We start from the raw sequence: 17,514 nt of genomic DNA on the forward strand, positions 1-17,514 counted from the left end.
ATGGCATTGAAGCCCCTTCCCTCTCCAAACCCTTCCCTCCTCAGACTCCATCCCCCAAATCTCCAGGTATTTCCTACCCCAGAGCTGGCAACCCTAGAAATTAAAGGATTTTTTTTGGGGGGGGTACAATTTCCACTTGCTCAAACCTCATCAGCTACATCACACCTCATCAAGGTGTGGATGTGATGTGACCCTTTCCCCATGCCTTTTAGCCTAACCTTTCTCTGTCCATTCTTGGGCTGGGATTACACAGCCTTTTGGAACTGCAGCGAGGCAGCAGCTAGACTACAACATGCCTGGCCACTAGGAGATTGTTCCCTTCACTGCTGCTCAGCTGCCACTCATCCAATCTCCTCTTTATAGCCTCTGTTTGAGTCCTCTTACCTTGTCTCCCACCGTCTTGAGCAGGGTGTCTATAGACGATGCATGTCCCCCATTTGGCTTTTGCAAAGCGATACAGCTTTCTGCCTTCTAGAAATCCAACACACAGACCCATTTCTTCTCCCGTGCGTTCACTGCAATTTATGCAGAACTCAAGGGAGGAGATGCTCATAAGGATACTTGCCACAGAAGAGCCAGTGAGGGGACTTGTGGAGCCTTAAATGACCGTGAATCATTTTCTTTGTGTCTTTTACCCGGTACCCCACAGGGATCCTGCAGCACCAGTGTGATGCTGAACTGAGGAAAGAGATCTCCCTGGTTTGGCCCAATCTCTCCCAGAAGACCTTAGATCTGTTGGTGCCACCTCATAAACGTAAGTGGTCCATTTCTCTTGGTACCTGCATGCATGCCTGGTCAGGGGGATCATTGTTATGCTAAGGCCTCATCTCTACCAAATCTGTATATAAGTCAGAATAAGTTTGGGTCAGTTCTCTCTCGCAGAACAAGGACAGGAAAATAAATCCTTTGCCTTTTTGAGATTTCTGTGCTACGGTTCTGTATTGCAGTTCACATATGCAAAAAGAAACACAAAATATACATGCGCTGCAATTATCACTGTTAATCAGGGGTAGGTAATGTGTGCAAGCACCGGCTCATTACTGACCCAAGGGGTGACGTCATATCCAGACATTTACCAGGTAGACAGTCTTTATGGGGTGGTTTGCCATTGCCTTCCCCAATCACCTACACTTTACCCCCAGCAAGCTGGGTACTCATTTTACCAACCTTGGAAGGATGGCAGGCTGAGTCAACCTCAAGCCGGCTACCTGAAACTGACTTCCATCAGGATTGAACTCAGGTCATGAGCAGAGCTTTTGGCTGCAGTACTGCAGCTTACCACTCCGTGCCATGACAGCCCCTATTTTCAGGTAAAGGTAAAGGTCCCCTGTGCAAGCACTGGGTCATTCCTGACCCATGGGGTGACGTCACATCCCAACGTTTACTAGGCAGACTTTGTTTACGGGGTGGTTTGCCAGTGCCTTCTCCAGTCATCTTCCCTTTACCCCCAGCAAGCTGGGTACTCATTTTACCGACCTCAGAAGGATGGAAGGCTGAGTCAACCTTGAGCCGGCTACCTGAAACCAACTTCCATTGGGATCGAACTCAGGTCGTGAGCAGAGCTTTTGACTGCAGTACTGCAGCTTACCACTCTGCGCCACGGGGAAGATCCATGGGAAGATCTGGGAGATGACTTATTTAAAGGGGTCTTGATGTGTGTATGTCTGTGCTAGAAAACCCCTACCTTCCTTCAGCCATCACCGGTGGAAATGTGTATTTGCCCTAGCACTTCATCATTAATCGTTTGTACTTCTTCCATCTTTCCCCCATTAATCTTTGTGGGATTTTTTTTCTTCCCAGCTGAAGCAATGACAGTGGGAAAGGTCTACGCTGCCCTCATGATATTTGATTTCTACAAGCAGAATAAAAATACCCGAGATCCGAGTCATCCAGCCACTGGTCAGGTAAATTCCATCTTCTTTTCAATGAGCCAGAGTCCTTGGTTGCATATTTACAAAACCAATTTTGAAAAACTCCATGAATTTTTTTGTCCCCAATCTCCATAATTAAAGACTTCTAGTCCATGTTTCTAAGGATTTAGAACTATGCATTGTCACAAGGTAGAGCCTGTTGAAGGTGCCACATTCAATCCTTGGCACCAGCATTTCAAGGATCTCAAGTAACAGGTGGGGAAAGCCTGTGGTATAGTGGTTAAGAGCAATGGTTTGGAGCGGTGGACTCTGATCTGGAGAACCGGGTTTGATTCCCCACTCCTCCACATAAGTGGCGGAGGCTAATCTGGTGACCCAGGTTAGTTTCCCCACTCCTACACATAAGGTCAGCTGGCTGACCTAGGGCTAGTATGCACTCTCTCAGCCCCACCTACCTCACAGGGGGTCTGTTCTGGGGAGGGGGAGGGAAGGTGATTGTAAGCCAGTTTGATTCTTCCTTAAGTGGTAGAGAAAGTCGGCATATAAAAACCTACTCTTCTTCCTCAGACCCTGAAGAACTGCTGCCAGACAGAGTACAACATATTGACAGACTTAATCTGACTTGGTATAAGCCAGCTTCGTATTACTAGGCCCATAGCACAATGGTACGGTTTGTACGTAGAAGGTCCCTACAACGTCCAGTTAAAGGATATCAGGTAATGGGCTGGCAAAGATCTTTTTCTGCTTGAGAACCAGGGCCAGTCCGAGTAGAGAGAGCTGAGCTGCAGGGACCAGTGGTCTGACTCCTTATAAGCAGCTTCCTGGGTTCATGAGCGCTTTCCTCCGAGTCCCTGTTGGAAGAATAACTATGAACGTTTCTGCCAGCGGCTCCATACGTATGGTTACAAGAGCAGATAACATTAATGAGTCCTCTTTGTCTCTTCTGATGCCTTGCAGACTGGAACCGTCTCCCTGTTCCACCCACTGAAAGCTGCACTGGAGCAAAGCCAGCCAGTATTCCCCACTGTTTTCCTTCGTCAAAAGAGCTCGGCTTCCCTCAACAATGGGGGGGCTTTGTGAGTACCCTGACATTTCTTTCTATTTCAGCCTAGTTCTGTGGAGATTGTAGATTCACCTCTGGGGAGGGGCTGTGGCTCAGTGGTAGAGCATCTACTTGACATGCAGAAGGTCCCAGGTTCAATCCCTGGTATCTCCAGTTAAAGGGACTAGGCAAGTAGGTGATGTGAAAGACCTCCACCTGACACCCTGGCGAGCCATGGAGAGGGGCCGTGGCTCAGTGGTAGAGCTTCTGCTTGGCATGCAGAAGGTCCCAGGTTCAATCCCCGGCATCTCCAGTTAAAGGGACTAGGCAAGTAGGTGATGTGAGTAGATCTCTGCCTGAGCCCTGGAGAGCCACTGCTGGTCCGAGAAGACAATACTAACTTGGATGGACCAAGGTTTTGATTCACTATAAGGCGGCTTTATGTGGGCATGAGGCTATAACACTTCAGACAGAAGCCAGAGGCTCATGTGATAGAATTCTCTTCCTTACAGATTTCTCGAACATAGAAAACTAGTATCTTAGAGAAAGGGGTTTATTTTATTGTTTATTTATTCAAAACATATATACCCTAACCTGAATTTCCAGCTGTGCTCATGAGATAGATTCCAAACATAAAATATAAAAAGAGTTAAAATAAAGCAGAAGACTAGGAAACAAGAAGACTAGAAAACAATATAAAATCAGAGAGTGATAAGAACCGGGGCTTGGATCCACCAGTAATTTCCATGAATGGAAGGGGATTTCAGTCAAGGGAGTAGGACTTCCTCACCTGTTCCATCCTGCTGCAGCCCAAAATGCCACCTGAAATGTGGCTCCTGTGGAACTGGACCCCTGGGATCACCGTGGTGGTGGTGGGTTGTCAGATTTCTGCAGTGGGACTGGAGAACTGGTGAAAACTTCGAATCCCCTTGAATCCGTGGAAATCCTCCATCAGATCTAGCAATTCTAAACATTACAGAGCATTCAGAGCCCTAAAGGACCATTATGAATCAGAAATTGGTGGTGGATGGGGGGATACTGTCTACACCAGAGGTCTCCAACATGGTGCCCACCAACACATTTTCTGGTGGCCACCAAGTGTTTTTTAGGAAGTGGGAAGGGCTTTTGCCAGCAAGGCTTAAGAACATATGAAAAGCCCTGCTGGGTCAGACCGAGGCCCATCAAGTCCAGCAGTCTGCTCACACAGTGGCCAACCAGGGGCCTCTAGGAAGCCCACAAACAACGCGACTGCAGCAGCATTGTCCTTCCTGTGTCCCACAGCACCTAATATAATGGGCACGCTCCTCTGATCCTGGAGAGAATGGGTATGCATCATGATTGACTATTGAAGATTTGATTAGCTGTGCAGTTTTTATTAAAATGTTGCTTTGGCAGCAGCTGCCACCACAACACAAGGATCTTCACTGTGATACTTAAATTAAGCTGTGGCAATCGTTTTGCGGCTGGCTCCACCTCCTGCGGCAGCCATTTTGTGGCAGCCATTTTGTTGCTGTGCCCATCATGCCCTGTCAGAATTCCAAATGCGCCTGCAGGCTCAAAAAAGGTTGTGGACCGCTGGTCTACACCACAGTTTAATTCTTCATTGAGAACTAGGCCCCTGTTAGCCTGTACTTGCTCATTGATGGATGTCTTCGTTATTTGCTCTCCCCCCGCAAAGCCCTCCATCCACAGTATTTTGAATTATGTGTGTCCTTTTTCTCCTCCTTCCACAGACCACCACCAGAAGGGAGAGGAATCAAGGAGTCTATTTCATGGGGAACTCAACGAACTCAGGATGTGTTTTATGAAACCAGAACACCAGCATTTGAGCGAGGCCACTCAGAGGAAATTTCTGTGGAGCAGACAAGCAAACAGGTGAAGACGAAGCACATGCCCCTTTCCTTGCATGGGGAAAACCTCTTCCTTTTTAATTACAGGATGCTTTGCCTTTCTGTTTCCATGCATTTAGCAGACCATTATTGAACTCTGGGTCTGAACTCCAGCTACTTCTTCTGGTACATTAAAAATAGGTAGCCATATCGGTGTGTTACCACAAAACCTGGAGGCACAGTAAAGTGATATCTTTGGTAGGATCAATAAAAGCCCATGACTGAATGTGCGGTCATTCCAGTTACTCAGAACTCTTCCTCAGGCCAGACATTTAAAGGGGGAGGGGGGGCATGTTTCTGGAAGGAAGGCCTTGTGCGACCTTGGCCTTCTGCTTGTTTCAGTCTCCAGTCCAGATGGTAATGGTGGCAGCTGCTGTCTCCTAAGAGCTTTTCAATGTTTGGAAGCCATAGAGCAGTCCTTCTGGTTTCCTTGATCAAATCGCCCACCAGGTCTGTTGAGGATCTTGGCTGCAAACCTCACACCTACATTTGTTGTGGTAGAACAATCCCTGACATCTCTAATTAATGGATCTCAAGCAGCAAGTGTTAGGAAAGGCCTTTCGCTGCCTGAGACCTTCGCAGACTTCTTTCCAATCACAGACTGACTAGAGTAGTCTTAAGCAAGCCTCTGTCTCTCGTGCTCAGCTCTCCCCTATCTAGGGTTCCCAACCTCCAGGTAATAGCTGGAGCTCTCCTGCTATTACTACTGATCTCCAGCCAATAGAGATCACTTAACCTGGAGAAAATGGCCGCTTTGGCAAATGGACTCTATGGCATTGAAGTCCCTCCCCTCCCACTGATGGTGAAGAGGGACCTGGCAACCCAATCCCCATCTATAATATGGAGATTGGGTGGACTGGCCGTTTGACTTACAGGGAAAATTCCCGGTGTGTGTGTGTGTGTCACTGTCCTGGAGGGCCCCTAGCACCCAGGAGAAAGCAGAGCCAAGCTCTAATAGCATTGATAATGCAGCAAGTACCATTCAGTTCAGTTGACTGATGGTGGTGCAGGAAGAGGCAATGGCTGAACTGATACCTATTGTTACCCGGGCTGAAGCCAAATGGCCCTGACAGAACTGCTCCTGGCACAGCATGGGCCAATCAGCATGGTGTGTTCCTGCGCCATTTCAGCTTCCCAGTCCATCCCTGATGAGGATACTAATAGTAGTAGTAGGAGGAGTTGGAGTTGGTTTTTATATGTTGACTTTCTCTACCACTTAAGGAAGAATCAAACCAGCTGACAATCACCTTCCCTTTCCCTCCTCACAACAGACACCCTGTGAGGTTGGTGGAGCTGAGAGAACTCTAAGAGAGCTGCAACTAGCCCAAAATCACCCAGCTGGCTTCATGTGTAGGAGTGGGGAAACCAACCCGGTTCACCAGATTCGCGTCCGCCGCTCATGTGGAGGAGTGGGGAATCAAACCTGGTTCTCCAGATTAGAGTCCACCCCTCCAAACGACTGCTCGTAACCACTACACCACGCTGGCCTACCTCACAGGGCCATTGTAGTGCTCTGAACTCTTGACACGCCCAGTATGGCTAGCATGTCAGACCAGGAGATGTGCCTGTTCACTCCATTAGAACTAAGTTGGGAGGTTTGTGGATTGGCTGGGGGCGGGGGAACGCCAATGCCAATAAACTGCAGAGTTATTTAACAGAAATTTGCAAACCCCAGTGTGACTCAAGATCTTCATCCGAGGAATCAGGTCCCATGATCAGTCCCTGGTATCTCCTGGTAAAAGGTCTCAGGGACAGGTATTAAGCAAGGCAGTTCTTTGCTGGAGAACCTGGAGAGCAGCTGCCAGTCAGAGGACACAGTACTGAGTGAGATGGACTGATTGGCTGACATAGCATTCGTCAGCTATATGTATATATTCATTTGCACTTCTGCCTCAATCTCTTTCAGGTAGTAGAAATGCAAGAGATCAGCCCAATGTTAGCCAACGGTGAACACCAGCCTGGCCTGGAAAGCCAGGGGCGAGCCGCTTCCATGCCACGCTTGGCGGCAGAAACTCAGGTGAGCGAGGGAGGCTTAACTAGCATTGGAAGGCTTACAGTAAGTCACCGATTCAACACCTTCTCTTTGTTTGTCTTGTCTAGAAGGCACTTGCTTGTGAGGTTTAAAGGGGTATGTGCTGTAATAGGAGATCTGCTCTGTGTGTGTGTATCCTGTGAATACTTTTTGGTACAATTTGGCGCTTTGCCATACAGATAACCTTTAATAACCTCATCAGCAAACAGGCCCCAAATCTTGCTTGCTGGGCAAATACATTGGGCTGATTCCAAATGTAATCCACTCTAACCTTACCAGTAATTGTTTCTGAATCCTACATAAGAGCTTGTAGTGACTTTAGAAAACAAGCTAAAATTTTAGATTTTTTCATTGAGCCTTCCCCTATTTAGAACACTTTTTTTGATAAATTGTACTTTTGATAAATTGCAGTGTTGATTCTATGACCTTAGGCAGATCATGAGAGGGAGGGCATCTTGGCCATCTTCTGGGCCAAGTAGGGGGCATGAGTAGGGGTCACTGGGGGCATGAAGGGAGGTAGTTGTGAATGTCCTGCATTGTGCAGGGGGCTGGACTAGATGACCCTGGTGGTCCCTTCCAACTCTATAATTCTATGATTCTATTCTACTTTTTCACACTTAAGGAATGACTACCCTTGCAAATTTAAACGCATGTCCCAGTCTGTTAAACTGTGATCAATGCCAACCAAGGAACACTAGGAGTTGTAGCTCTGTGAATGAGTGGGGGAAATAGGGTTAGTACAGACAGGTTGGAAGTCAGGAGGTACCAAGGAAAGTCTGGGATGCTCCTCCCAAGACAAGCTGCCCAGACAGAGGAAGGTCAGTAGCCTTGCAGGTCATAGAATCATAGAATTGGAAGGGACCACCAGTGACATCTAGTCCAACCCCCTGCACAATGCAGGAAATTTACAACTACCTCCCCATCTTCAACACCTCTAGTGACCTTTACTCCACACCCAGAAGATGGGAAAAAAACCCTCCAGGATCCCTGGCCAATCTGGCCTGGAGGAAAATTGCTCCCTGACCCCAAAGTGGTGACTGGCACTACCCTGGGCATGCAAGAAGGGGCCACGAGAGTTAAACCCTGACGCAAACCTTCCTGCCCTCCCTCTCATGATCTTCCTAAGTTCACAGAATCAGCATTGCTGACAGATGGCCATCTTGCCTCTGCTTAAAAACCTCCAGGGAAGAAGAACCCACCACCTCCCAAGGAAGCCTGAGGTCTTAAAATTTCATGTTAGTTCCAGATTAGCTATCAAGTATCACCTCAGGCTAGGAGGATCATGAGTTGCTGTGGCAAAATCTGTTCTGGAATGGCTTATCCCTTGACTAACTAGCAGCCCCTTTGGTGGAGGGTCCTTTGGCCAGTGCCGAGTCCTTGGGACCTCATAGCCCCTGATACTCACTCCTGGCAACTGTATAGAGAAATACTGACTGAGAAGGAAAGATTATTTAACTATCTGACTTTAAGATGGAGCTTTTCAGGTGAAATTAAATTGCATTTAGGTGCTTGGTCAATGAGTTGAAGCACCCTTCTCTTGCCCTGCAGTCCTAATCCATATCCCATACACACACCAACTGACAGTCTGTCTGGAGCACCGAGTGATGCTTTACCATCACAAACTAATCATGAAGAAATTTCATATTGTCCAGTGACATCTCAAAACCCAGTACTCAGTGGAGAAGTTCACACATTCAAATTGAGAGTCATCAAGTGATGGAAGAAAACGATGAACATGCATGTGTGAGCTAGGCTTAAATTTGATGCATATCTTATGTGCAGTATACCCTCAGTGTGAAATGCCTAATCATTTGAAACCAGTCTAGAGGGGTGGAGACAGTTTTTTCAGCCAACTCCAGTGGTTAACGTTGATTTCATTCCAAGAGTGTATCTCTACTGATTTCAGTTAAGACTTCTACAAACGTTCATTGAATTGCCTGCTAAGGAACAGTAATCCCCTTTGGCTTGAGTGATGCGCCCACAACATTTCCTCTGCAAGAGGTGCTCAAGAAATCCTTCTTTCTATACTTGCCTGATGCAGCCTCATCATTACCTCTGTAACCCAACATACCCTGGTTGTTCTCTTCATTTCTTACACCATTCCATCATTCACACATTGCTGGTGATTGCCCTCCCGGTGTTATTGGATCACTTCATTTCCCACTGGGACCCCAGGTCATCCCTGCCATGAAGTTTCTTCCCTTTAAATGGCTTGGGTTCATACAACAAAATTGGCTGGGTAACACACTGCCATGTTCCAGCTGACGTGTAGATGAGGAAGCAGAGAGAAGTGGAATGCAGAGAATATGCAAACCTGTCATGCAGATTTAAAAATCATCCCAGTAATGCTGCCGTACAATTCCCTCTCCTTTTAGGGGGCCCATGGAAACAAATGGTGATGACTCTGTAATGGTGATACTTGAATTTGCTCCCCACTCCCCAACACTTTTAGGCCATTTATGTAGGGCTGTTGCCCTCGCGGTAACCCCGCCAACTGCTTCAGGGCTTCCTTTTGATTATGCATGCCTTTCCCGACTGTCAGAGGTCACCTCGCACTCCCAATGTATTTCTGCACATTTTGCCCGTGTTTTCTGGATGCTGTTTTAGCCAGAATCCGGAAAACGCAGGCAAAATGCACAGAAACATGAAGGGTGTGTGAGGCAATCGCTGACGATTGGGAAAGGCATGCATAATCAAAAGGAAGCACCGAAGCAGTCGATGGGGGTGACCGCGGGGAAACAGCCCTGCATAAATGTCATCTCTAATTTTGGAGATTAGAAGAGCATTCTTTACGTGGTTCTTATCACTGTTCTCTAGCCTTGAGGCAGGGGGTGCTTGCAGGGACCAGCACAGCACAGTATATTAAGTCTGTGTGGGTAGCTCCATAAAGTGAGCAGTTGTGAATACAGGTGAGTACAGGTACCCGATTGGCCACTGTGTGAACAGACTGCTGAATTTGATGGACCTTGGTCTGATCCATCATGGCTTTTCCTATGTTCTTATGAGTACAGGTGATACTTACACCTTTTTCCCCCCTTCTCTAAGAACACAAGAAAACATGATGTAACATCAGTCCCTAAAGCCTCTCCTAACTTGCTGATAGTTTTGAACGCTGGTGGAAAAGAGCCAGTCCCCTTCCTGCGGACAGACTCCCTTTCATGAATTCCCTCAGAGTGGAAATCAAGCTTCCCTAGTTCTGTGCAGCTGGATTGGAACAGATAGCCATTGTGGGTCACTGCTGAAAAACCTCGCCCATTTCCTTGAGACTGTAGCAACACCCTGAGTTGGAGATAACCAGGCTTCCTAATAGTTTGCAAGTGGGAAAGTAGTGCATGGCTAATTCACATGACCCACTGTGTCTTGTAGAGGCAATGGCCAAAGCTTCTGGGACACCCCCAGAACAGCAAACCCACCTGGCTCATCGGTTATTACCAAACCCAGTACCAAATGTTAGTCTTTGGCCCTCTGATATTGAGTCATGACACTGCCTTACACTGATCTGTCAAGGTCAGTATTGTCTACTTTGACTAACAGCAACTTTCCAGCCCAGGGTCTCAGGTAGGAGGTCTTTCTCATCTCCTGCAACTTGATCATTTGTAAATGAAAGTGCCAGGGATAGAATGTCAGACATTCTGCATACAAAGCAGATTCTGTACCTTTGAGTCACAGCCCCTCCCCAGCAAAAAGAAAAAGAAAAGAAGTTCAGGTCATAATTCATATCAGAACTGGCCCCAGGTTAAGATCTTCAGGCAAGAACTGCACAATGGCCTGTACAAGCCCTCTCATAAACACAGGCACGGGGGTGACTGGTATGGTTGCCAACCACCAGGTACTAGCTGGAGATCCCCTGCTATTACAACTGATCTCCAACCGACAGAGATCAGTTCACCTGGAGAAAATGGCCGCTTTGGCAATTGGACTCTATGGCATTGCCCTCCCCTCCCCAAACCCCACCCTCCTCAGGCTCCACCCCAAAAACTCCCGCCAGTGGTAAAGAGGGACCTGGCAACCCTAGCGACTGGGTAGGCAGGCTGGCCGGCCGGCTTGGGCTTACTCCACCCTCACGCCCATTCTGGTAGCAGTGCCTGCTGGGGCCCCTCCTCCTCTGCAATCCTTTCTGCTTGCTTTATCTTTGAGTGCATGGAGGAAGAGCAAAAGCAGCAGCTGCTCCTTTCATTATCTCCATCTGAGCCAATTGTCATAGTGGTTAAGCAGTGGCAGCAGCTGCCGCCACCCCCATTTGGCCCAAAGGAAGGGAGCGGTCAGTGGGGTGAGCCAAACAGTGGCTGCTGCTGCTCATCCTCTTCCTTACCAACACTGGATTTGGAGGAGAAAGTGACAAGAGAGGGGACTGGCAACAGTGGTGGTGAGGAGGAGGCAGCACCACGAAGCCTTGATTTGGAGGCTCCAATAAGCACTGGGCCTAGAGTTGCCAGGTCCCTCTTCACCTCCAGTGGGAGGTTTTTGGGGTAGAGCCTGAGGAGGGCAAGATTTGGGAGGGGAGGGACTTCAGTGCCATAGAGTCCAATTGCCAAAGCAGCCATTTTGTCCAGGTGAACAGATCTCTACCAGCTGGAGATCAGTTGTAATAGCAGATCTCCAGCTAGTACCTGGAGGTTGTCAACCCTAACTGGGCCTGCTACCAACCCTTCTGAATTCTGTTGCAGAGCCTGAGTCCCATGTAAGGTTGCCAGCTCCGGGTTGGGAAATACCTGGAGATTTGGGGGCGGAGCCTGAGGAAGGCAGGCTTTGGGGAGGGGAGGGACTTCAACGCCATAGAGTCTAATTGCCAAAGCAGCCATTTTGTCCAGGTGAACTGATCACTATCAGCTGGAGATCAGATGTAATAGCGGGAGATCTCCAGCCACCACCTGGAGGCTGGCAACCCTAGTCGCATGGTCCTCTAACAATTCTGTCGACCACTTGCGTGTGAGTGACGTCTCCCTCAAGAAATGTCTGAGCTAAACTGACTATCATTTGATGATACGACTTTCTCACATTTGTAAGCTTCCTCGGAATAACCAGTCTCCATTCTGGCCTCAGGCCTTCCCACTTTGTTCCATGGATACCTTTGGACTAACACCCATTTCTATTTCTTGTCTTCATTCACTCCCCCCTTTTCTTTGCCTGTTTGTCTCCCCGTCCGGTTGCTCTCATCCTGTCACCCCTGCCCCTTCTCCGTCTCCCCTTCCCGCTTCCCCCTTTCCTCGGTCATCTCGTCTCCTGCACACCTGCTGTGATGTCTGACCATGGCTGTGCTGGTTGGGGCTGCTACAAATGTTTATCTGTCATCTTGTCCGAATTGTTTGCAGAGGAGCAAAGCACGGTCACCGGGGAGATACCTAGCAGTATGTAGCTTGAACTCAGCCGTATCCTCTAATATCTGTTTATTGCAACGATTACATCTGATCATTGTTAACCCTTAATTTTAATTTCCTTGTTTGAGTTGCTGTCTAATGTTATAAGGATATTTCTGCCATATATCAATGTTTTGCTTCAAGTTGCTGTTATTCTCAGGGTATGATCCTGTTTGGGTGTTGTTGTTTTTAAATATAATTTTATTTTATATATTAGGTAAAGGTCCCCTGTGCAAGCACCAGGTCATTCCTGACCCATGGGGTGATGTCACATCCCGACGTTTTCTAGGCAGACTTTGTTTACAGGGTGATTTGCCAGTGCCTTCCCCGGTCATCTTCCCTTTACCCCCAAGCAAGCTGGGTACTCATTTTAGCAACCTTGGAAGGATGGAAGGCTGAGTCAACCTTGACCCAGCTACCTGAAACCAACTTCCATTGGGATCGAACTCAGGTCGTGAGCAGAGCTTGGACTGCAATACTGCAGCTTACCACTCTGCGGCACGGGGCTCTTACCATTTTATATATTATTTTATATATTATTTATATAAGAAGGCGGGGAAAGATAAAAATATGTCTGTGTCCAAGCTTCAATATAATAATGCATCCATCCATCCATCCATCATCAACTCTAATCTCACCCTTTTAGATTCTAGTACAAATTGCTGATTAATACCAAATATTAATTTGCTATTCTCCTACAAAGCATAATATGATACGGAGGAATTAAGAACACTTAATAAATGGTTACTAATCAAATGAAAGCTGTTACGTTATTATAAATTTATACCCTTTATTCTATCAATAAGCTAAGGCTGTAATCTTCAAATACTAAGTGTCTGATTAACATTCTACCTCCATGCCCTCAAAAAGCAGAAGAACTTAAACAGATGAATAGTTATCATATAATGGTGTTGGTGTTGTTGGTGTTTTCGTGTGTGGATGCTTCCCCAAGTGATGGAAAATTCAGAACTGCCTTGTCAGGATCCTTTTTCTTTGGAGGAGAGCTCACTGGGAACTGATTCGTAATAATCCATGTACAACTTGAGCGGAAGCCACAGGGATGCAGCAGCAAGCAGACAGATATCGCTAGTTCAGCCAACCAGCTCTCGCACAAATATCTTAACAGCTCAAAAATATCTCTGCGGTTTCTCTCCAAACTTTAGTGAGAATCAGCCAAATGGCACAGCGGGAGCAAGCGGGCCTCACAACCTAAACTCAATGGGGTGGATCCAACCATCCTCCAAGAAGCCTTCCTCCATTCTAAGGAGCCTTTCCTCAAGTGGCTCTTCTGTTGGAAAAAGAGTCACTTAAGTTGGAGGAAGGCTCCTTAGATTTAAGGAAGGCTTCAGACTGTTGGAATGAGCAATGTCTGGCATGCAAAGAAATACGAAGACCCTGCAGGGGGCTGACAAGTGGTCAGGTAGATAGAAATATAAGGTTAGGGACCTTTCCATCTCTCCGCTGTATGTGTCACCTCTTGTCTGTCCTTAGATATTCTCAGGAGCAGTTTCCTTCTTCTCAGAACCTTCTTTGTATCACTCCTCTTAGCCAGCTAGGTAGCTAGAGACTATCTCTGTCTCTCAGCTTTCCTAGCTGTAATGTAGTTCCTTAATAAACATTTACTTTTCTCTTTAATTAGTATGACCCTTTGCTGCGTAACTCGCATTCTGGCAACACAAACTTGAGCTGAAAGGAAAGCTGGGATATTACTATTTTAATTAATAAACTTTGCTCAGTAGAGTAGTAGGATAGGAGTAGGGATCTACCCCAATCCCATCAAAATTATTCTCTCCCATAGTAGAACACGTGGCCTATGTGTATAACATCTCACAGTCAACACCTGGCTTCTCCGATTAAAAAGACAGCAAGTAAAAGGATATCTTTGAGCAGCTCCGATATGGCTGAGAGACTGCTTGAGAGCCAGCATGGTGTAGTGGTTAAGAGTGGTAGTTTGGAGCGATGATCTAGAGAACCGGGTTTAATTCCCCACTCCTCCACACAAGCAGCGGATGCAAATCTAGTGAACTGGGTTGGTTTCCCCACTCCTGCACATGAAGCCAGCTGGGTGACCTTGGGCCAGTCACAGCTCTCTTTGAGATCTCTCAGCCCCACCTACCTCACAGGGTATCTGTTGTGGGGAGGGGAAGGGAAGCCGGGTTGATTCTTCCTTAAGTGGTAGAGAAAGTCGGCGTATAAAAACCAACTCTTCTTCTTTTTCTTCTTAAATGACCCAACTGTATGGACAGGAGCCTGATTACGTGGGAGACTGCAGGCACACCTCCCCAGCACAGTGCCGCTCCCATGGGGAACACCCACACAATCAGGCTCTGGCCATCTTCTGCCAGCAACACAGGCAGTGCTTAGGGCTTAACAGCTTGTAAATTGATTATTTGGTGTTGTATTATGTATTCTTGTTATGGTTACGCTCAAGACCTTTGGTTAAAGGAGCTAGTAAATAAATGGAAATGGGCTTAACAGCTCCAACATGTATGGAACTGTTTGGTGCACAGCCTGATCCATATGTGTTTACTTGAAAATGTCCTACTGTCCCAGGGCCCGGCTGTTTCCCGTGTTATGGTTCCATCTCAAAGTAAAGGTAGATGAAAGTCCACTTGAGCAGAATGCCTCTCCCTCTTCACTAAGTAATTACAGAGACTCCTCTGATATCAGGGCTTTGGGGGTGGGGGGAGCTGCCAGATGAGAGGGTGACATTTTCAGAAGACTTCAGTCCCGGCATCAGGAACACTCATAAGCATTAATCTTGCTGAATTTTGAGGAACCTCCTCTCAGTTGCATTCACATAGGATAGCAGCCTCAGTGCCTTTCCGTTTACACAGGCAATGTGTCTGTGAGAGGCACCCCAAGAGAATATGGGTTCTGCACAGGTTGTTAGATTAGAGCACCTCCTGTTGGTTCCCGGGGATGGAAAGAGGGTACCAGAGGTTCCTACTTCCAGTAAACGACTCTGTGTTCTCTTCTCCCCCGTTTCCTACCCCATTTACTGGTATGTCTGCAGCCCATCCCGGACACAAGCCCCATGAAACGTTCCATCTCCACGCTGAACCCACAGCGTCCCCATGCCACGCACCTCTATGAACATGCCCGGCCAGCGGAGCACACCCATCACCATCACCACCACCGCTGCCACCGGCGGAAGGAGAAGAAGCAGAAGTCCATTGACAAGCCCCCAAACCACCTGGCTGATGGTGAGGCTGCTGGTGAGGGTGATCTTTCTCTCTGTCTCTCTGTCTCTCTCTCTCTCTGTCTTTCTTTCTCCATTTGCAAACTGCAGTGCTTCCCTATTACGGTTGTTAGGGTTGATAACATGCTCTTCGAAAAGTAGGTAGCCATGTTGGTTTACATATAAATCCATGTAATATTGTCATAGCCTTCATTATAATGTTATAACAATCTGTCAGGTTCTCGGAACCCCCTGCTTTTATTAAATGAAAAAGCCTGTAGCCTGTCCTTGCAAAGACATAAAGCAACAACTCTGAAATGAAAGGGGGATAAAGACTTATTTTTTAAAAATAAAATAAAATGTAGGGTTTCAGAGAATCAGAGAACCCAATAGATCACTCTAACATTGTAATGCCAATTTTATAAAAATCTGAAAATCCCCCAGTGGCAGGAAAATGTAGGGAAACCTGCCATGTGGAAATCCTGTTGCTGATTAACTGTATCAACTGCAGCAGCAGCAATGGAGAAACCTTACAAGCTAGTCCTGAGTGGAAAACACACACATGAACACATGAAGCTGCCTTTTACTGAATCAGACCCTTGGTCCATCAAAGTCAGTATTGTCTACTCAGACTGGCAGCGGCTCTCCAGGGTCTCAGGCAGGGGTCTTTCACATCACCTACCTGCCTAGTCCCTTTGACTGGAGATGCTGGGGACTGAACCTGGGACCTTCTGCATGCCAAGCAGATGCTCTACAAACTGAGCCATGGCCCCTCCCCAACATATTAAGTATCCTGATGTACTTCACAGGGCTGCTGTTGTAAGGATGCAAACATGAACATAAAGGTGAAATGCTTTAAATGTTTTAAACATTGAGTCCCTTCAGGGAGAAAAGCAGAATTCCAATAAAATATAAATAAATTAATGAAAGCACTACATAATATTGTCGAAGGCTTTCACGGTCAGAGTTCATTGGTTCTCGTAGGTTATCCTGGCTGTGTAACCGTGGTCTTGGTATTTTCTTTCCTGACGTTTCGCCAGCAGCTGTGGCAGGCATCTTCAGAGGAGTAACACTGAAGGACAGTGTCTCTCAGTGTCAAGTGTGTAGGAAGAGTAATATATAGTCAGAAAGGGGTTGGGTTTGAGCTGAATCATTGTCCTGCAAAAAGTAACAAAGGTAATGTGCTAACCATTGTCCTGTAAGTATCAAGCTAATGTGCTAATGAGGCTGTGGTATGTTGATATGGAACCATTGTATCCTGAAGTGACTCTTTAATGAATACTATATAGATATTTACAAAGTATCAGTAAGGAATATCTATTCCCATTTGAGCCCCTCTGCCTTGTAGTCTTGCATAATCACGTGCTACTTGCAACAGGCTTTTCTGGATGTGCCCCTTCCTTATTAAGCTCCCATCAGGAGGCTCACCACGTCTTGCTTCTGCCACTTAAAAAGCTGGGTCTTATTCCATATGCAATATGCAGGCTCAAATGGCAAATGCTATCGTAAGTCTACTTTTCTGCTGTCATTTCCTTATGTTCAGTGTCCACCATTTTAATAATACCCTTGTTTGCAGTTTTCATTCATTGGTTTTAATCATTATATTTATTTCACACCACCTCGAGGATGAGCAACGGAAATCAAATCAACAAACTTTCTGCACTTGAGAGATCCGTATCATACCTCAGGAAATTAAATTGTGCATGTAAGATAAATTGTATAAATTAGATCTTGGGTGATATCAAAGGGAAAAAGAGTGGAGAATCAGGTCCCAAACCATCCTAATTCTTGCAGAAATATGTTGACTCTTGCAGCAAGAAGTCTTGGGTTCAAGTGCCGATGTTGGCAAGGGAACCCTTCCGTATGATGATAGTTGCTCTGTTCATCAGGTTTACTGTGATCCTACAAACAGGTGAGGCTGCATCCAAGGCCAAAAAGCAGGAGCGGGGCCGGTCCCAAGAACGGAAGCTTCACTCCTCTTCTTCCTCTGAAAAGCAGCGCTTTTACTCCTGTGATCGGTACGGGAGCCGAGACCACTCTCAGCCCAAGTCATCTGAGCACAGCAGGCCCACCTCCCCGAATGGAGGGCAGGAACATGGGACGCAGAAGCAGGTGAGAACCCGAGAGCGGGGATGTGTTGGG

At 46.9% G+C, this 17,514-nt stretch overlaps 1 protein-coding gene across 1 annotated transcript in view; it reads left to right on the forward strand.

The window, feature by feature from the left end:
• CACNA1B (calcium voltage-gated channel subunit alpha1 B) overlaps positions 1–17,514 on the forward strand; it is a 414,377-nt gene that overhangs the window by 394,259 nt on the left and 2,604 nt on the right. The window contains exons 40-46 of the mRNA XM_056861029.1: positions 650–754; positions 1,801–1,904; positions 2,829–2,947; positions 4,647–4,788; positions 6,709–6,819; positions 15,208–15,397; positions 17,285–17,484. Coding sequence (XP_056717007.1) covers positions 650–754; positions 1,801–1,904; positions 2,829–2,947; positions 4,647–4,788; positions 6,709–6,819; positions 15,208–15,397; positions 17,285–17,484 — 971 coding nt within the window. The remainder of the gene's footprint in view (positions 1–649; positions 755–1,800; positions 1,905–2,828; positions 2,948–4,646; positions 4,789–6,708; positions 6,820–15,207; positions 15,398–17,284; positions 17,485–17,514) is intronic.

Source organism: Euleptes europaea, chromosome 14, assembly GCF_029931775.1.
Source record: "Euleptes europaea isolate rEulEur1 chromosome 14, rEulEur1.hap1, whole genome shotgun sequence".
In the NCBI taxonomy this organism is placed as follows: domain Eukaryota; kingdom Metazoa; phylum Chordata; class Lepidosauria; order Squamata; family Sphaerodactylidae; genus Euleptes; species Euleptes europaea.